This window comes from Lathyrus oleraceus, chromosome 5 (genome assembly GCF_024323335.1).
Source record: "Lathyrus oleraceus cultivar Zhongwan6 chromosome 5, CAAS_Psat_ZW6_1.0, whole genome shotgun sequence".
Taxonomy (NCBI): Eukaryota; Viridiplantae; Streptophyta; class Magnoliopsida; order Fabales; family Fabaceae; genus Lathyrus; species Lathyrus oleraceus.
In genome coordinates, this window is record NC_066583.1 from 290,898,612 (window position 1) to 290,920,379 (window position 21,768).

General features: G+C 33.3%; 1 protein-coding gene and 2 long non-coding RNA genes across 4 annotated transcripts; all 3 read right to left on the reverse strand.

Annotated features, from left to right (window-relative positions):
* Nucleotides 1-1,650: 1,650 nt before the first annotated feature.
* On the reverse strand, nucleotides 1,651-2,278 carry LOC127083989 (uncharacterized). The gene is made up of 2 exons (XR_007788595.1): nucleotides 2,006-2,278; nucleotides 1,651-1,918 (listed from the first exon to the last, which is right to left on the reverse strand). It is a non-coding gene; the product is annotated as an uncharacterized LOC127083989 (long non-coding RNA).
* Nucleotides 2,279-10,858: 8,580 nt separating this feature from the next.
* Nucleotides 10,859-18,153, reverse strand: LOC127080252 (probable protein phosphatase 2C 65). The gene is made up of 3 exons (XM_051020579.1): nucleotides 18,031-18,153; nucleotides 10,961-11,266; nucleotides 10,859-10,906 (listed from the first exon to the last, which is right to left on the reverse strand). The coding sequence occupies exons 1-3, from the start codon at nucleotides 18,151-18,153 to the stop codon at nucleotides 10,859-10,861; spliced, it is 477 nt and encodes a 158-aa protein (XP_050876536.1).
* Nucleotides 18,154-19,642: 1,489 nt separating this feature from the next.
* On the reverse strand, nucleotides 19,643-21,470 carry LOC127083990 (uncharacterized). 2 transcript variants are annotated; one of them, XR_007788597.1, is made up of 4 exons: nucleotides 21,038-21,470; nucleotides 20,465-20,599; nucleotides 20,202-20,268; nucleotides 19,643-20,003 (listed from the first exon to the last, which is right to left on the reverse strand). It is a non-coding gene; the product is annotated as an uncharacterized LOC127083990 (long non-coding RNA). The 2 variants fall into 2 exon arrangements; XR_007788596.1 differs by having other exon boundaries at nucleotides 20,465-21,459.
* Between the last annotated feature and the right edge of the window lie 298 nt (nucleotides 21,471-21,768).

The window sequence follows — 21,768 nt, forward strand, 5'->3', positions numbered from 1 at the left end:
GTGAAACTCGAATATCATTCACCATTAATTGACAACAAAGAAAAGATTGAATTCAACAACTTTGAACTCAAGACAGATGCAAATATAAGTATTATGTGAAATACATATTTCAGTTTCGAAACAAAAATTCAACTAAAATTGAAAGCAACCATTTCAAGATCGATCAAAGATATTATGAATATGTTAAGACATCAATCTATATATTATAGTGTAATGTTACATTTTATATTGAAATCATTTATGTATCACTTCTTTTATTTTTTTTACAGAAATGCATCTAAAAAAATTGTACCAATTGATGATCTCAGGTTTTTTTTTTAAAATCCTGATCAATTTCAAAACTTTTCAGAATTCAAAAATGTGAAGACATAAGCCATGACCTGAACTGAAATTTTAAAAAAACTATGAACTAAACTATGAAACAAATTACGCACCAAATTTACCACGATATCAAAAAAATTATGAACAAAATAAGCTTTACTGCAATGTGAACCAAATAAGCTTTACTGCAATGTGAACTAATAAATAGTGTGGTTTAAAAGATACGGTTCTCACGTAAACCATCAAAATACTAAAATATCACCACTAGTTCAAGGAAGAATGGACTCCTAATGTCATCCAAATTGAAAAACGGTGATTAAATCTGTCAAAACTAACCTAAACAGATCGGTCCTAAGTAATGGGTCTTAAGCTTTCCGCGACAAAATCAGAAAAGCTATAAACTCAAATTACTATCAGAATCTGAGTCCATAAACACTTCAGGCTATTCCACGCCTTAAATACTCTTCTTTTTTAATTATTACCAATATAAAATTAAAATAACAATTCATTAATATCTATTATAAATACATTAAAAATTATACTCCATTAAAAAATACATTCTTAAATACAACATCTTAACCCACATCAACAACCAGACCAAAAATCAGTTGCCTACGACGTTAGATTGAAACAAACTTGCTATATTGTGATTTCAATACTCTAAGGAGTAGAAATACTACAGACCTGATCATTTCAATCTTTATGACAGCAGATAATCCGTTCAGACAGAAGATAATTGAACTTTTCAGTTAACTCAACAATATTAAATCCAGACATCGACCAAGCCTAAATTCTGAGCCAAAAAACTAAATAGAAGAACAAAAAGGTTTCTTCAGTCAGCAAAATACCAACACAATCATATAAACGAGATTTAAAAAGCATTGAGCCATAGTAGAACGAAATAAAACTAAGTATTACTACAGATGAACACAGGTTTATTGTAACAGTAGATCATAATAAACCAAGTATCATTGCTGATGGCCACAAATGATTCCTCAACTTATCACTTCAATAGTTAGAACAGAACAAGAGACGCGAATCATTCACACGAGAAAAAACATTAATATCAAACCAAATTGAGAAAACTAAATCGAAAACCGCATACAAATAATAATTTCAAAGAATATGGTTATAATTACAGGCTTCTAGTAATGGTTTGTGAGCAACAATTCATAAACGTAATTGTAAAATGTAATTAAAAACCTGGAATTAGGGTTTCTTCTTCAAAAGAAGAGAAAATTTCACAATGGAAAGATATAGAGGAGAATATGGTCAAAAAGAATTATCTAAAATTGCAGAAAGAACAACAAAAATCAAAATCAACCACAATAGAACGAAATTCAAATGTTATAGCTACTCAATTCCAAAAAGAACAATATCTTTGAGCTAATACAAAACCAAAATATCATAACAGCAAAAAGAGAGAGAAACAGATACCACTCTCTTGCTGAGGAGTCTGATTAAATAACAAAAAACAACACGAAAGGGAAAAACAAAACTAAGAGCAGACGACGATGGCTGAGAACACACACTACTTGGATCTCTGTCTCATCTTTCGGCGCTTCCTCTTCAACCTCCTCATACGCTTCTTCTTCCACTGCACAAATCAGAAATTTCAATTAAACCAAAACCATTATAACAAAAGAGGAACGAGAAAACAAAACGAGATTGTAAAGGATCTAACCTTGGCCCTCATTGCGGTTGAAAACGGAAGAGAACTTGTTGAGATAAAACCCTAATCGAACGAAAAAGAGACTGCGCAGAAGTAACTGCGATTAGGAAGAGAAGGAGGTTGAGTTTGGGGATTTTATAGCGAATCGTAAACCCTAGAAAATAGAATGGTTCGGGCTTTAACATTTAGCCCGTGGATTTTCAACTATTGAACGAAAAAGATGATTGCTATTGACACCTACTACAGGGTTTTTTTTTTGTCAAAATAACTTTGTCCCAAAATAAACTCAATATTATAGTAAGGCTGCGTTTGTTAATTGCTACAGTTTTTTTTTTGAAAAAAATCTATTTTTTTAATTAAAATATCATTTCTAACTATTTTAATTTTTTCTAAATGATTTAGGTTTAAAAAACTGATTTTTTTTGTTAAATATGAAAAATTGACCCAACAAGCTTTAGGGTCCATTCTTTTAGATAAAAAAAAATAGAAATTTTTGAAAAAATAATATAAGCCAGTTTGCATTTGTTTAATATTATAAAAAACATTTTTTCTTCTTTCAAAACATAAATGTAAAATTGAATTTTTTTATTATAAATTACTAAATAATAATAACGCTATTAAATGATTATAAATTAATAATTATACATAATTTTTCAACACTTTTTTGTTGCTTTATGATTAAAATAATAATAAAGCTATTAAATTTATATATATATATATAATCATGATCAAATGATAACAAGGTGTCAAATTTAATAAAATGACACATTCGATATGTCAACAAGATCATAAAAATTTAACATCAATCGAAAATCATTTGATATGTCAACGAGATCATAAATATTAACGTATTACAAAAATTTAACAAAATCGTTAACTTTGATCATTCTGTTTAACATATCAAATTATTTTTGTTTGATGTTAAATTTTATAGAGATGATCTATATGATAATACATTTTAATGCAACGATAGATTTTGTTATGTGGATATGTGGTAAAGAGTTATCGAATGTGTCATATTATCAAATTTGATATTTTGGTGTCATTTGATCCTGAATTGGTGGATATATATATATATATATATATATATATATATATATATATATATATATATATATATATATATATATATATATATATATGTGTGTGTGTGTGTTTATCAATACGATAAACTCATTGTTAAATTTCATTATTTTGTGCTAGATTAATTTTAATATAATCAAATCTTTTACCAACCGTATATATGTGGATCTATTGCACTTGATGTAATCACTTTTATAAGTTGAATCTACTTGGTGTTATTTGATTTCGACTCTACTTAATTTGTGGATTTAAAATCTTACTAGATTCTTATTGTATTGGTACATGGATAGGTGTTATTTGCCTTAATAACCTGTATGTATGGCATATGTCATTTTCTTAGGCTCAAAACAAAGTTATAATTATATCGTGGACACTCTTTTTGGACTCTTTTTGCTAATACCCCATATATACATGTTACAGTAAGGGCTAACATCAACATAAACCATAATCACCACTTATGAATCAACATACACATCAATATTATAATAATCACAACTAAAAACATTAAGACAAAAACTAGCATCTTCAACATCTTTACCATGTTCTCCATCATCTCTTTGTGTAGTAGTCATCTCCATGGATCTTCGTCTTTTTTTTCAACACGTTGATTTCTACGTCTTTTTCATCGCATTTTAAACATCTCCTTTGAGTGTTGATTCTTGTTTTCCCTTCACCATTGAACTTTTCTTCAACCCACTCAAAAAAAAATTCAGCCATAGCTTGAACATTCGCTCTATTAACATCTAATAGTTAGCATTATCAAATAAGAAATAGCAGACAATAGCAATTAATTTACCACAAAGTTTATGCAACCCCAAAAAAGCTTCCCAAAATTGCGTCTTTTCTTCCCCACTGTTTGTTTTGCGGCATTTGCTCCACAACCACACATTGGTTCGATTTCACTATGACTTGCACTCGAAATCAAGGAATTACAGTTAAAGCTATATGAATTTGACAAATTTGATAAATATATATATATATATATATATATATATATATATATATATATATATATATATATATATATATATATCGTGTGTGTGTGTGTGTGTTTTTATCAATACGATCAACACTTGAACCAAAATCTCCTTGTTAAAATTCATTACTTTGTGCTAGATTAATATTAATATAATCAAATCTTTTACCGACTGTGTATATGTGAAGCTGTTGCATTTGATGTAATCACTTCTATAGATTGAATCTACTTGGTGTTATTTGATTTCAACTCTACTAAATTGGTGGATTTAAAACCTTATTAGATTCTTAAGTTTATTGGTACATCGATAGGTAGGTGTTCTTTGCCTTATTATCTGATTTGTATGGCATATGTCATTTTCTTAAGCTCAAAACAAAGTCATAATTATATTGTGGACACTCTTGTTGGACTCTTTTTGCTAATATCCCACATATGTATATGTTGCATGTTTGTGATTGTTTAGGTGCTTACCATATTAACTAGTTTCAAAATGTTTGAAGTTGTTGTGTTCATTAGTTTATTGTTTGGTTCATTACGATATTTTTTGGTAGCATCTCAGATGTTGTTTTCGTATGTGATGGATGTTTTGATATTTATTTTTATGTTATATTTTTGCTATTGTATTTGATGACTAGTATGGCATCTAAAAAAGATGTGAAAAAAGTTTAGAGAATGATGAGAAAGTTGTTGCAAAATGGGGGACGACAATAAAATAGGAATTTTGTTGAAATTTTGCATTGAAGAAATAAAAGCATGTAATAGGCCAACTATCCACTTCAGTAAAGAAGGGTGGAAGAATATTACTAAAAAAATTTAAAAGAAAGTTGGATATATTTGTGATCACACTCAACTTAAAAATAGATGGGATACATTGAAAAGAGAGTTTTCATCATTTGTGAAGTTAATGGATAAGCAAATCGGAGTAGGATAAGATCATGAAAAGAAAACTATTATGTTTGACGATGAATGGTGGGTAGAAAAGAGTAAGGTAGGGTTATATCATTATATACTATATTAGTATTTTATTAATTCCATTAATTTTTCTATGATATTTGTTTTGAATGTTTATTTATTTTTTAGGAGGATCCATATATTTTGAAATGGAAAAATGGAGGACCTAAGTTTATTGACTTGCTAGATAAATGTTTCAAATACGCCATAGCTACTAGATCCGCCCTTTACAAACCATATGAAGTTTAACTACCATGTGAAGGATCAAAATCTTTTTTGAAGACGGTTGTGAGAATAACATAATTATTGAGGATGGCGAAGATGTAGATAGTTTTGGTGTTGGAAATGAAGTATAACCTAACCCAACACCAAGTTCTTCCAAAAAGAGAAAGACTTTATAGAAAGGAGAGAAAATTGGAGCAACGGATAAACTTCAATGATATCTTGAATGTATACTCGATGAGTTTGGTCCAACCTAACAATGACTCCCAAAAGACAACATTAGTTATGTAAAATGTTTGGAAATGTTAGAAGAAATCCCATCCTTGACAAAAGGATCACATTTACACTTTAAGGCGGTTAGAATCCTTACCAATAGAGAAAATAGGACATCATTTTCTTACTTCATGAATACCTTCACTGCTGAAATGACTCTTTATTGGATAAACATTTATCCCGGAAAAAATCGTTGATACGATTGTATGCTTCTTAGGAAAAAAACATGAGTAGTTAGAACTATTGTGTTTTAGCTTGATGTGGTATGATATTTGTCACAATTACGTTGTGATTTTGATACCAAATGAAAATGTCATTATTGGTTTGTTAGAATATATGATTTTGGATTCTTAAATGTCATCTTGCATATTTTAGACTTGCTCCATGATTCAGATCAAGAAAATGAAACTTTTTAATTATTATCATTCTAGTTTGAGAATTGTGGTTCAAAGAACTTTTGGTGTGGTAAAAGCAAGATGTAAAGTATTACAAGAAATGTCTAATTTCAAGCTTCAAACTCAAATGACTATTATTTGGGTTTGCTTTTCACTTTATAACTTTTTAAGAAGAACAGACTCAAGTGACTTGGATATTCTTAAAAGTTTAGAGAACATCAGTGGTTTACAAGACAATGAGCAAGATTTTCACAAAGAAGATTGAAATTATGTACCTAGTCATGGTGAATTGCAAGCTCCAACTCAGACTGATGTTGGATATATTGAAGAAATAAGAAACACCATCAGAGACCAATTTCCAAGAAACATAACGACAATAGTTTTATTTTTATGTTTAATGACTTAAAAAATTGAAACTTTAAAAAATGTAGTTTATATATATATATATATATATATATATATATATATATATATATATATATATATATATATATATATATATATATATATATATATATATATATATATAAGCGTTAATATTTTTTTAATAGTAAAGAAGCAGGAATATTTTTAAAAATTATGTACAATTATTAATTTATAATTATGTATAATCATTTATTCATAATTATGAACACTAATTTTTATGTCTTTTTTAGTAATTTGTAATTAAAAAAATCATTTTTACATTTATGTTTCCAAACAAGAAAAAAATCATTTTTACATTTATGTTTCCAAACAAGAACAAAATTATTTAATAAAAATGATTTTTATGATAGGAAACAAACACAAACTAGCTTCTATTTTTTTCAAAAATCTCTATAAAAAATCTCTAGATTTTTTAATAAAAAATAGTTTTTTTTAATCTAAAACAAATAAGCCTTAAGTATTTTACTTTAAATGATGCTATAATGTGTTTTGATAATTTTGAAAGATTATACTTTGACCCTTTAGCACATTGACAAATTAACTTTTAAACTATGGGTAACAAGTTACCCAAGTGTGTATGGTTTATCACCGATAATAATTGATTTTCATTAAAGTATTTTTTTTTAAATTAGTTTTGGTAATACGTGAGTTTTGAATGGAGGTATAGTATAAGCAAAAGAAGCTTAATGCAAATATATTACGATTCCTCCGCCAAGACATCATGAACGTGGCAACCAAGTGTCAAAAAATATTATAGACATGATGGAAGCCTCGATCAAACGATACGAGAGAAAGGTGAAATTGATTGAGAAAAATTAGATGTGCCAAAATAATTCATCTAAAGAGGATAACAACTATGATGGTGTCGTCGGCTCAAAGTCAAGAAGTGAAGCATTTGCCATAAGCCCTCTAGGAGAAAGAGAACAAAGGAGGATTTAATTTAGTTCGCTTTCACATATGAGATTAACAAGGATATGATATCGATATGGTTCCAACTTCCAACTATGGATGTGCGTGATGGAAAAGCTGACCCACAATAGTACTTAATGTAACACCCTTCTAAGATACCCCAATAATTAATTAAATCAACAAAATATAAATCAGAGTAAGTATGCAATTAAGGGTGTCACACTTGACACTTCACACCATGTTCCAAAATATCTGGTCATACTCATTTATTTATCAAAATAAAACATTGCACAATACGCAGCGGATAGAGATCTATCAATCATGCAAACCATGTAACACATTACATGTAAGATCATTCAACAACCAATAATGAAAATAAGGTAAAACATCCCATCCCGATGTTACATCTACCAGAGCATGACCCACTAAGGAACTACACTAGACTTCAAGTACTAGCTTCTACTCAATCACTGCTCGTTACCTGAAAAATAGTTGTAAGGGTAAGTTCCTCAATCGATATAATAAGCATTATAAAATATCATGTAATGTTAAGTAAATTAACACATTTCATCACCCTAATCATAACACATATTCAGCAACGGCAATATCAACTCATAATCATCATCATCATACTCAACTCAACACAACCACAAAACACACGTATAATATTGGAATACATCCATTCATATTATACGCCATACATACATTATGCAATGAGACTCCATGCATGCGGTACCGACTATTCGTGAACATATAGTTCAACCTCACCGATCAAATCCAGATACGGCTACCAAGCTCACTAGTCCCACTCATTTGAGACCTAGTGACTCACTCACTAATTCTTCACCATGGGAATTAGCTACCACCCCAAGGGCTATGCTATGCACGCTAATCACCTAGCATGCAAACATCAACAACAATCCAAAATAATTCACTCACTAATTCCTCACCATGGGAATTAGCTACCACCATAAAGGCCACAATATGCAAGCTAAATCACTTAGCCATGCAACATCAACAACAATCCAAAATAGACATATGCTCACACTCTAAGCCATAAAACAGTCCATTCCATATAATACATACATTCACAGCATTATGCATACAATCATACATCATCAGCATATTATCACAAAATCATATCATGTCATGCCAATTAATAATCACAGTATTAGCACACTCTACTAATACCTATACTGCTCAAAACAATGGGAAATGATCCCTACTATATCATACATCAGCCAAATTACATTACTCAGCTGAACAACCAAAAACTGCATAACAACAGCCCAGAAAAATCACAAATCTGCCCATACGCGTATTGCATAGTCCCATACGCGTATGGCCCATCTCCTGACCAAATCCCATACGCGTAACACCATCTCATACGCGTATGCTACGCGTACCACTTCCCCATACGCGTACCAACAGAGACCAAACCACGTTCAAAACATCATCTTCCTCATCCATACGCGTATTGCCTAGTGCCATACGCGTACCAGACCATCTCATACGCGTATTGCCTAGTGCCATACGCGTATGACCAGAAACCAGAATTTCCATATCTGCTAGGGTTTTCCTCTGCTACGAATTTTCTCAGATCTAACCTTCCACAGTCCAATTTTTCACAGTATTCGTTCATATCATCTAACACAAATCATACCCTATTCAATTTCACAAATTCTAACATTATTCCATCTAATCCTTACGAATTTTCCTTCAACCATAATCCAAATTTCGTTCATCCAATACTTCATAAATTTCAGCATACATCATTCTAATCAGAGTCAAATCAATGGTTTATCACTACCCATTACATGTTATCCCATAATACCCATTAAACGATGATAACCCCCCTTACCTGAGTTAATCCGGCAATCCTTTAGCTTCGAGCTCTTCCTCTCTTCAACCCTTGTTCTCTGGCTCTTTGCCCTTTTTCCTTTTCCACTTTTGAGTCGTTTTTCTGTTTTCACGTGAAAACCTCTTTTTACCAAATGGGACCTTTTCTAATTCCAACTTTTATTCCAATAATAATAATAATAATCCAATAATAATAATCCCAATAATATTCCAATAATAATCCAATTATTTAATTAAATTAATAAATATACTATTAACTTAATTTAAATAATTATCTTATTTTTATCGGGGTGTTACACTTAACGTCTTTCAAAACCATAAAAAAACTTCAACAAACATATATACTCTGAAGTGTATCGCCTTTCGATTTACTTTAAAAGGGGCTTCATTTTGTGGGTCTCCTCCCAATGAAGTCCAATAATTCGTGGAAGCAACTAGCTCAGATGTTAATATTTTTATTCATCCCAAGTCAAAAAACACAAAAGAGCTAAACATGCCTCATTGATTCAAGAAAAAGTAAGAAGATTCACTTAGTTTGTTCATTGGCTATTTTAAAGATGAGACATCCTAGATTAAAAAAATCTAAACTTAGTTTTGGTTTTACATGCATCGGTAGAAGGTCTAAACTATACTTTTTTTTAATCTCTAGCACTTATACCGTCTAAAATGATAGGTGTGCATAAAAAAGAATAGAATGATACATCGTTATTAAGGTGATTGTTACAATAAGCAAGGATAATACAAGAAATCTTTGAGAAAATGACGAAAGAAAAGTTACTTCTCCAACTACACTCCATTAGAAAAAAAACTAACTCAAAAGGATCTTTTGAGATGCTTACGACTCCAACTTCAATAACCTACCTCGACAATAAGAGACTAAACCCAATGCATACTCAGAGGATATATTGCGAATACCACATGATTTATAGACATTCCATAGATTACTTCAAGGCATGGAAATATAGATCATGAAGTTCATATGTGAAGATCATCCAACAGAAGTATATGGATAGTAAAAAAAGCTTGGAAATGCAAACAAATCTCAGCCTTCTAAAGAGAAATTATAGGTCGCCAATACTTTGGAATAAATTAAAGACCTAGATTAAAAGATCAACAAAGATGAAATAATGAGTATGAGAACAATACTCCGCTCGAAAGAGACAATCCCATCTCAAGAAGATTCGTGGGATAATGGATTTCCAATAGCATTAGAAAAGGCATATTTTAGCCTCAAAGTCAATGTGTGTTCTAACACATGTAGGAAACATCTTGCTCCCAGTTACATTTTTTGGAATAATATTACAAAGGAATAGATAGCCAACTAGATGAACATATGTTTTTTATATGCGTGGAAAATTGGAATGTAAATAGGAGATTGATCGACTTATGAAACTCAACTAACATCATATTCGGTGAAGCCTATGAGTAGTTGGGGGTTACTTGAGAGAATCCTTAAATCCTACAATGAAACATTGGTGAGATTCTGAAGAGACATCGTGGATGTCATGGGATTCATAAAAATCTTGATGATATTCACAATAGATGTAAAACCAAAGTCAATTTAAATTATGTTACTAGTGTTTTATAGTACGCCAACTTATAACCTTATCGTTGGAAAACCTATATTGAACGCATATGGAATCTTTGTCTAAACACCATATTCGGCGATGAATATCCCTCTAGAAAAAATTAAAATTACCACCATGCACACAAATCTACAAGTAGATAGGCATTAATATGTCAACATATTTAAGAAAAATCTAAGGGACATTAGTCTATATGGGAGCAACAACAATATTCAGCTACCTGCAAACATGGCTGCAATTCAAAAACATGGAAATGATATAAAACAAAATGAAATAGCATGCATACCTTCTTGAACAATGTAACAACAATAGTCCCACTTCCAAAAGATTGCATGACATAATGAAGTTTGAGTTCTTTGTCCACAAACTTAGACACCATAAAAAACGATTCTCTCATCATCCTTAAAACACCATCCTTGTTATTGTTAGTATTAGTTTTATAATCATCAACATCATCATGACAACGTGAATTCCATTTCTCCATTACCGTTAAAATAAAGCATTCTCTAATTTTCTTCGCAACCACATGTCCATGTGGTCCATGTCCATCAAACACACCACAAAATACAGTATCATCCACACCACCAAACATCTAAAAAAATCCATTCATCATTTGATTCAATAACAATTCACATTGAAGATTGAATATTTAAGAATCAAGATAGATAATATTAGAATATTATAATACTTCCCAAAGAAGCATTGCATCTTGATATACACCCTTTCCTCCTGGGTATCAATTAGTGGGCCTGCATACCTCCTTCTTTGTTTAGTCATTTGATCCCACAAAACTATGGTATATTCCTTAAACTTATGGCTGCAACCTACACTTTTTAACATTAGAGTCATTGTGACAATCAAAATTTTGTTTAATTTTAGTTTATCACTCTAAATATGCATATGGATCACTTGTCTCTACAAATGGCTGGACTTTTATCTCAATGCCTCTTAAATAACATCTCTTATGCCTTCACTCTCTTCTGCACTTCCTTCCATCCTCATAATCACTTTCATCATTAGAATTATTATATCTCATCAATTTATTGTTGAAATTGGTCAGCTTGTTCTCTCAATATTTTTTCAAAATGTTGAGTCAAAGCCCTTATTTCAATAGACTCTTTTGTTGTTCTAGGTGAAGGCGGATCAAACACGATCATTTAATTTAGTATTAAGAACAAATGTTTGAAAAAAATGGACATTTCCACTCTTCTCACGTGTTTCACTCAATTCACTTGTGTTTCACTCAAATTTTGACTTTTTCTCTAATGTATCACTTTTGTATTTTACCATTCAATTGCTCTTTTAAATTCTTTAGAGAAACCAAATCAATCAAGGGAAGAAAACAAAATTTTAAAGGCGATAAAAAAATAAAGGCTTAATACAATTAGAATTTAAAATGAAGAAATAAAAAACGCTAATAAAGGTTAAAAGTAGACAAAGATAAAAAAAGATACAAATATATCTTTTTTATTAAATGTAGAAACACAAATAATGGAGAAAAGTTTATGAATCAAAAGAAATAAAATTCTGATTTTTTTATATAAATATTTTTTTTCATGTTTTTTTTGTATTTTTTTTCCACAATTGTTTTTGTATATCTTTTTTTTCACATTTTTTTTAATTTTTTCAATACAAAATGAAGAGAGAGAAAAATAAGAGAAAAAAATTAAAATTTTATTAAAGTTTAACTCTTTTTAAAACTCTACTCTGATTATCAATTGATGACTTTAGCTATTTTATTTAAGGACATGAATATGAAGGCTCCTCCTTATCACCTTTAAGTTGAAGTGGTTAGTAACCAACACAACCACTTAAAAGTATGATGTAAAAGAAACAATATGTTCCATTAACCACCTTTTTAGTTTCACCATTTATTATTAAGTTAGTGTTAAGTTTTATCTTAAGATTAAAACAAGTGATCTAGTTATTCTAAATAAAAATGGAGACTTACGATCTTCATAATGAATTAACACAAGTTTTTGAGCCATAATTCAAATTATCAAAATTAAAAGAAGTGACAAAATTGAATATGATATTCATGATGAATTTAAGGTAGTGGTAAAATATCTCATCCATATCTAGAGTATTGTGCTTTTTTTTACCCAATTCAGTATAGATTAGTCCCACGAGATCAGAGTTTTCTCACAATTCAACTGTTGGATTGTCCTGATTTTTTGTGACAATGTTCAACACTCGTAGAGGTACATTTGAACGGTGGAGATCAAATTTTGAGCATTCTAAATCTGTCTGACGAGTCCATTTTTGAGGTCCAGTTTTTTGTGGTTATTTTGGTTTATTGTCTCTCTTTATTCTTATTCTAGTCCAAGATTAACTGTAGATCTTGATGATGTTGATGTATACCTATAAATAGTGTTAGAGAGAATCATGATTGTACTCATTGTTTGATTATAGTGGAGATTTAAGTGGCATACGGGTCCCATGGTTTTTTTTCCTCGTTAATAGAGGTTATTTCACGCTAAATTTATGTTGTGTTGTTTGGTGTGTTGTTAATTGTCGTCGCATTTGATATTTGGGAGAGATTATGTTGTTGATTATTCTATTGCGTTGTGGATTTCCTCCCAATAAATGGTATCTATAACCGTGGTTTGATTTGTGTAACGATGGAGACAAACACATCTAGGATGGTGAGTCTGAATGGATCAAACTATAATATTTGGAAAGGGAAGATGGAAGATTTGCTTTATGTTAAAGGCTTTCACTTTCCCGTTTTCTCTAGTGAAAAACCTGATTGTAAAAGTGATGAATAGTGGACTTTATTGCATAGACAAGTTTGTGGTTACATTCCTCAATGGATGAATGATAATGTTTTGAATCATGTGAGCTCGGTGACTCATGCTCGCTCTTTTTGGACCAAACTTTAGGAGTTTTATGCAAGAAAGACGGGGAACAATAAGTTGTTCTTATTCAGTGGGGTTGAGGTTGATCCTGATAAAGTCAAAGCTCTTCAAGGTATGTCAGTGCCAAGAACTGAAAAGGAGGTTCGTGGATTCTTATGGAGATTAAACTACACTGCTAGATTTATATCACTCCTTACTGCCACATGTGAGCCGATATTCAAATTACTCCGCAAGGATCAGGCGATCGAATGGAAAGATATTTGCCATAACACATTTGAAAAGATAAAAGAATATTTGCAAGAGCCACTGATCTTAATGCTCTAGTTCCAGGCTAACATCTTATTATGTACCTCACAGTTCTTGAAGGATCTATGGATGTGTTCTCACAAAACATGATGAAATATGTAGAAAAGAGCACGGAATCTACTACCTGAGTAAAAAGTTCACCGATTGCGAAAGCAGGTGTTTATTGCTCGAGAAGACATGTCGCGCATTAGCTTGGGATGCCAAGCGCTTAAGGAAGTATATATTGACGCATACAACTCTCTTGATCTCGAAAATGGATTCGATCAAGTACATTTTTGAAAAGTATGCTCTCAAAGGAAGAGTTTCCCGTTGGCAGATGGTACTAACATAATATGACATTCAATGTGTCACACAGAAATCCATCAAAGGTAGTGTTTTGTCTGATTATTTATCTGATCAACCCATGAAGGATTATCAGCTTATGCATTTTGACTTCCCTGATGAATAAATTATATACATTAAAGATTGCAACATTCCAGGCCCAGAGAATGACTAAAACCAGGATTGCGATGGACGATTGTGTTCGATGGTGCTTCCAATGCCCAAGGAAATGGAATTGTGGCAATCATCACCTCTTCAACCGGAATTTCATCTACCTTTAACTGCAAGGTTGTGCTTCAATTACACTAACGATATGGCGGAATATGAAGTGTGCATCTTCAGCATAGAAGTAACCATTGATTTAAGGATCAAGATCCTTGAAGTCTATGGAGATTTAGCCTTGGTAATCAGCTAGGTTAGGGGAGATTGGGAAGTTCAAGATCACAAGCTGATCACGTACAAGGAGCATGTCTTGAAGCTAATCTCATACTTTGATGAGATTACATTCCACCATATTCCTCGAGGGGAAAATCGACTAGAAGATGTCTTAGCCACTATGGCATCCATGTTTAAGGTTAAGTGGAAGAATGAAGCACCATCTATTTGCATTGACTACTTGGATGAACCAGCATATTGTTTAGCAGCCAAAGAAGAATATGATGGCCATCCATGGTTTTTATGATATCAAGAGGTATCTAGAGAAGTAAGAATATCCAAAGAATGCGACCATCATAGATAATAAGTACTTTTGAAGTCTCTCAGCTAAATTCTTCTTAAGTAGATACATACTTTACAAGAGGATTTATGACTCGGTCCTGCTCAGATGCGTGGGTAGACATAAAGCAGACCAAATCATAACTGAAATTCATGAATGCTCCTTTGGGATGCATGCCAGTGGGAACACCATAGTTAAAACGATCTTAAGGGTTGGCTATTATTGGATGACAATGGAGGTTAATTGCCACCGTCATGTGCAAACATGTCATAAATGCCATATATACATCGATAAGATACATGTGCCACCGATTTCACTTAATGTTTTGACGTCACCTTGTGAGTAGAAGCAATTTCGTATACAAACGTCAAAGCAAGTGGTTGCTCGCTTCTTGAAGAAGGAAATTATATGTCGTTATAGGGTCCCAAATTAAATCATTATTGATAATGGTTCTAACCTTAATAACAAAATGATGAAGGAATTATGCAAAGACTTCAAGATTGAACACCATAATTTGTCACTGTACCATCCAAAGATGAATGGTGTTATTGAGGCAGCCAACAAGAATATCAAAAAGATCGTTCAAAAGATGGTAAAGACGTGCAAGGATTGGCATGAAATGCTCCCATTTTTTTCCCATGGTTATCGTACTTCAGTGTGCACCTTCACTGGGGAAACTCCATTCTCTCTCGTGTATGACATGGATGCATTATTGGCCATTGAAGTAGAGATTCCTTCTTTAAGGATATTAACGGATGTCAAATTGGACGAAGCTGAATGGATACAAGCAAGATTGGATCAACTTAATCTCATTGATGAAAATCACCTTGTAGCCATTTGCCACGGTTAGTTATATCATAGGCGGTTAAAGAGGGCATTCAATAGAAAGGTTCGTCCTCGAAATCTTGAGGTTGGATACTTGGTGTTAAGAAAGATTATGCTGATTCATATAGATCCGCGGGGAAAATCGACGCCTAACTATGAAGGTCCATATGTCGTGAGAAATGTCTTCTCCGGATGAGCCTTAATCCTGTCAACTATGGACGAAGGAGATCTCCCATCCTCGATGAATGCAGATGCAATTAAAAAATACTTCGGTTAATAGATCCGCTAAGTCGAGGACCCTGAGGGGCGACTTAGGCAAAAATGGGCATCCCGGTGGACCACTAAAAGAAAGATCCAGGAAAAAATTAGGGATAAAATCAAAAGAAATAAAGAACCTGCTAAGTTGATCACCCTGAGGGGAAACTTAGGCAAAAATGAGTATCTCGGTAGACTGAAAACCCGAAAGGTAGGTCTAGGCAAAAGTTAGGGATTTGAAAGGCAAGAAACTACGATCTACAAAAGATCTATACATCTGTCATTTCGAGTGTGGAAACCCGAATGGGAAGAATCGATCCAATCAATTTCTTTAGAGGCAAAGGAAGAGGATCTCCAAAGTTATATTGATTATAGCAGAGTGGGAACTTAATGGATTTTTGAGTCATTTCCATTGTATTTTCCATTTTTTCGCAATTACCTCTTTAAGGAATTGCTTCCTTTTGTAAATCACCCATTTACGAGTTCTTCATTAATAAAAAGTGCCTTAATTAAATATGCTTAATATTTTTACTTTTTTTGCTTGTTTGTAAAGATGTGAAGTTATTTATTAATAACCTATGCTTTGAAAACTTTGGGGGAATAACGATAAAAGTATTTAAAGAGAACATGAAGTTACTTTTCTTTTAAAAGTGTCTGAAGGATAACCACAATTTCCAAATAGTGTATTTATGTACACAAGGATGTCATGAGAGTTCTTGGACTCACCTTGACTTGGAGGTTACCCAAGATGGATATCAGTTAACTTGTTGGCTCCAATTCAACTTGGACGCTCCAGAAGATCCAGATCTTGTTAGAGAATTATTATGGTGCCTGAAGAAAACCATGATGTTGGGAAGTCAAATCCTTACCCTGAAAACCCAAATTAATAAGCCCAATCATACTTGGAAACCACGAAATTCAGGCCATTGCATAAACTGCATCCGTATTCTGCATAAGCAATCACCCATTACATATCATTGCATGTTGAAACACATAACATGTTCCTTCAATATGGAAGCATTACGCCAAGAAAAAATAACATGCATAACTGCATGAAAGTCTTTCTTAAAAGCATAAAAAAAATCCTCCATTGAGACATTCTTCCTCCCCAGCTGAGAACATTATCATGAAACTCTTAAGTGGTATTCCCGGCAGGTTTTCCCGAAATATATCTTCTTCGTGTTGCCTTTCGTAAGTACCTTTTGACCTTTAGTCAATCGCTTACCTTTTGTAAGTCTTAGCTGTCAAAACGTGCCAAAACCCAAATTTGTCTGGTGAATCTTTGTAAGTCTAGGTTTCACCTAGCAAGTCATGCTAAACATTTTTTGCCTTTTACAAGTACCTTTGGACCTTTCGTCGGTTGATTACCTTGTATAGGTCTCCCCGCCTGCCTCTCGCGTGGGATATGTTCCCCAACGACTTACCTTTCATAAGTACCTTCTGCCTTTTACAAAGGAAATACCTCTTATTTCTTACTTACCTTTCGTAAGTCCCATTTTTGCCTTTTGCATAAAGACTATCATTCCCATCTGCTTACCTTTCATAAATTTCCCCTCAGCCTTTTGCTCGAGGATTTCTATTCCTAAACCTGCTTACCTTTTGTAAGAACCCCCTGCCTTTTGCATGGGAAAGCTTCTATTGCTAAGGAGTCGTCACTACCTTTTGCATGAGATGACCAGCCTATCCAGTTCTCTTCTAAACCTTTTGTTGAGGAGTTTCTCGTTGCCTTTTGCATGAAAAATCATTTCCATCTTCATGCGTCTTCTTAGGCTTTCGCTAAAGAGTTTCTTATTACCTTTTTGATGAGAAAACACTCCCAAATTTATTTTTAACCTTTCGTTAAGGAGTTTCTCATTTGGCTTTTGCATGGGAAATCTTCTTTGGCTAAAGAGTCGTCACTATTTTTCATATGAGAAATCCACTCCAGCTTTCTTCTTAACCCTTTGTTAAGAAATCTCACTACCTTTTGCATGAGAATCCCCAACATACCTCGTGTCTAAGAGTTCTCACTACCTTTTGTATGAGGATCTCACTCCCGTCTTTCTTCTTGATCTTTTGTTAAGGAGTTCTTATTACCTTTTGTATGAGAAATGCATTTTCATCCTCGTCCTTTAACTTTTTGTTAAAGGGCTTCTTATCACCTTTTGTGTAAGAAAAGTGTCCATCTTTATTCTTAACCTTTTGTTGGGGAGTTCCCATTTTATCTTTCTAAGAAGTCGTTGCTACCTTTGTGCAGAAAAAACTTATTCCCCAACGAAGTCGTCCTTCATCCTCAGCTTTCTCGTTAACCTTTTGTTAAGGACTTCTCATTACCTTTCACATGAGAGATCACGTTCGCCTTAATGTGTTTACTTAGACTTTTGTTGAGATATTCTCATATGCCTTGTGCATGAGAAAGTATTATACCTTTTGCTCGCCTTTTGTAAGCCTCCCCTACCTTTTGTAGCATGAAGTTTAACCATTTCTCAGTCAAGTTGCTTGCCTTTTTTAAGACGTCTATCTACCTTTTTCAGAAGGTTTTAGTCTCATTTTTGTATCCTCTATTACTTGTCTTTTTGCAAGTACATGCTTTACCTTCACGAAATCCTGCGGGAATACCTCGATAACCGACACATGCCAAAACTTATCAGTGGAGGCAAAGATGAAAGAAAAAGAGAAAGACTGGAAAGATCAATCATGTTGTATACACTGGATATTACATACCTCATGCATGTCTTTACAGATAATCCCTTTCCCCATACACATTTCAGATGATCCCCAACAGATAAGCCTATACAAAAGCCTAACTGCCATTCCATATCCATCCACTAATCAATTTCCCACTAATGCTCCCATATTATATCACCTTCGTCCCCACTGGGCAAATCTGTGGAATACTCTAATATTTAATCCTCTTCCACCTCGAATCCCTGAAAGTCGTTGTTATTCATGCCTTCAAGTCCAAGGAGATTAAATAGGGGCAACCGTCATACCCCAAAATTTTTCCTACCTTTCACAACTTTCACCTGGTCCATGGCCCTAATACATGTGCATATATTCATCACCTCATCACTACATTTGCATTAGCGTGATTCATAACAAGAGAGCACACTACATGAACTCATGTCATGGTAATTGTACTTGAGGAAAACTAGGGTTTCTTGACTTTATATTGAGGTGTGCTTAACCAAGCATAAAAACCTAATCCCTTGTGCCTTTTGCATTGTGGGTCTTAGCTATCTTGCATATTTGGTTTTGGATCCGTCAAGATTATTTAGTCAATGTAGTGGCTCATTATCCATTGATCTAGTGATCATATGATACATTGTATTGGTGTATGTGTGAATAAGGCTTGTCTAAATTATTTCCATGTTTGATTGGTTGTGTGGTCATTCATATCATCATAGTTCAATTCATTATATTGTTTCATTCACAAGTTGCCCTAGGGTTTACATTTCCCTGATCCAATCCATCTTAAGACATGGAATTTCATTCATACAAGATGCATCTTCAAATCCAAGTCATTGTTTACTTAGGTTATAAGTTTTATTTGTCATTTGGATCCATTTACACATTACATTTCATTCATCATAAGCATTGTAATGAATTGCACCATTTTCACCTAAGTTCACTTTTGGTCAATCAGTTGGCCAAAGTCAATAAACCAATCGGTACCCATTCCACCCATCTCATGCAAACACTACATACATTTCATACCAAGAAAAGTAAAGTTTAATTTGATTTTGAGTCACAAGCTTGAATTGTATCACATTATTTTGGACTTGAATCACAAGTGAGTTTTCATTACAAGCACACTACATAAGTAAATACATAAGCATTGCATTACATGAATAATTTTACAATCCTATTACATACATAGCATTTACGTGGAAATAAAAGGAAGGAAAGGAGGGAGGGTTATGTGCTTGTCTTGAGTTTGCATTGACAACAATCATCATCCTCATGACGCTCCTTCAAGAGTCATCAAGCATCTACATGGCCTTTGAATTCCACAACCATGATGTATTTAGGCCATGCCAACTCATACCACATGCTCCAGGTTTCCAAACCTGTCACAAAGCCAACATAAGCGGGGATTCAAGCAACATTCAAGCCAATTTCATAAACCTAACAGTTAGCATTTATCACAAAGTAACTAAAAAGTTCACACAATAGCAGAACTTAACAAGGAAATTTCCACAACAAAATAAACCACAAGGCAAGACCACATAGACACGCCAATATCAGTCCATAAACCTACAACTTACTTCACCATGACGGTCTAATATGCAAGCTATAGCAAAATCGAATGAGCCATCAACAACTTGCAGCAACCTACAACAAGGCATCCAACAAATTTGCATGTTCAGACAATTAATGAAACATCAGTTCGCCATCAACCCATCATTTCAATAGTTGCAAAGCACTCTAGTTCAGTTCAACAATCACCAAAAATAAGGTCATGTCAAAGCATAACAAATTCATAATCAAGCAAAGAATAACAATTATCAGTTTTTAGAAGGAACCTAACCTGCATCAAAGTCCGCAATGCACGAGTTTCACATCAACTCAATCATCGACTGCAGTAACACCTATGAGGCAAGTCATGGCCATCCATAACCAAAGAAAATATCCAGGCATGTATCAACAACCAAATCCAATTCACCTAATGCAAACCAGTTCACGGAAAATATCCAAAACGCATTTCGATACAAAGTGCAAAGTTGCAGCAAATGAGTTAAAGATTAAAACACGTGCCTTTTTCACTGAGCTAATCCAAAATTCCATGTGACTCATTTATCCTTTTTTGCAGATTCAATATAACATATTTTGTTCCATTTTTCCAGTTAAGCAAACTCAACTGATTCACATTCATTCCCTAAATTACCCTCCCCTTTACACCACTTTATGAAAGCAATCATTGTTCGATCATTAGCCGTATGAAATCAGTTTTCTCTAAAAACTTTTCACTCACCCCACACTCTCACGCACTCATTGTAAGAAGCTTCAATTATTACTCTCTCATAAGAATTTCAGAAGTAGAAGACTCACAAAAGAAGGTAAGGAAATGAAACAAGGAAGAAGGAAGAGAAAACAGACGTACCTGAGCATCTCCGGTCATATTCTCCATGAGGTAGAACTTCAGATTTCACGGTTGCTTCAGATATACATACTACCATATAGAGCAAGGTTTAGAGAATCAAAGCTCTCTGGTATGGGGATTTGATTCTTCCTCTTCATAATTTAATTTTTGTTTAAAGCCTTAGGGTTCCTAGACTTCTTTTCTTCAATTTGAACTGTGCTTGCGGGTTTTGGTTATTTCGTGTATGGATCTGTAATCTTGGGACAATGAGGATTCATTTGGTGTTCTGATTGTATGGTTTGAGCTCCGCCGCTTCCGGTGATGAGCTCCGGCGCGGCGGAGTGGGAAGCTTGCTCCGATAGCTTAGTTTGAAAGTCATGAAGCATGTGAAGGACGTGGTATTTGTGGCAAGGCTCTTGACTTGGAGTATCTGGACTTACATTAGAGGCCTAATCTGTTGTTATCAGGACCCTGCTGCAAGCCTGTACCCCGTAGATTTTTCTGAAAAAACTGCACCGGGCCTCCCTGGTTAGGCCCTGCGCTCCCCTGCTGATTGCACCTTGTTTACAATTTTGCACCCCTGCTCATTTATTCATTATTATTTATTTATTTTTATTTCCCCCTTATTATTTACTTATGATATTTTTGATTGATTTTATTTCTTGCATTTTCTTAATACTTTAACTTGGTTTAATTCTAATGCAATTAACATACTAATTGGTATTTCTTTTATTTTAATTTGTTTTCTTTTT

What these genes read in the sequence shown, in the direction of transcription:
- LOC127080252 (XM_051020579.1), bottom strand. Translation starts at nt 18,153, where the DNA reads ATGGGAACTCCCCAACAAAAGGTTAAGAATAAAGATGGACACTTTTCT. An exon ending in ATGCATTTCTCATACAAAAG is followed by an intron (nt 11,267 to 18,030) that starts GTAATAAGAACT and finishes GGATTTTTTTAG; the next exon opens with ATGTTTGGTGGTGTGGATGA. An exon ending in TTGTTACATTGTTCAAGAAG is followed by an intron (nt 10,907 to 10,960) that starts GTATGCATGCTA and finishes TTTGAATTGCAG; the next exon opens with CCATGTTTGCAGGTAGCTGA.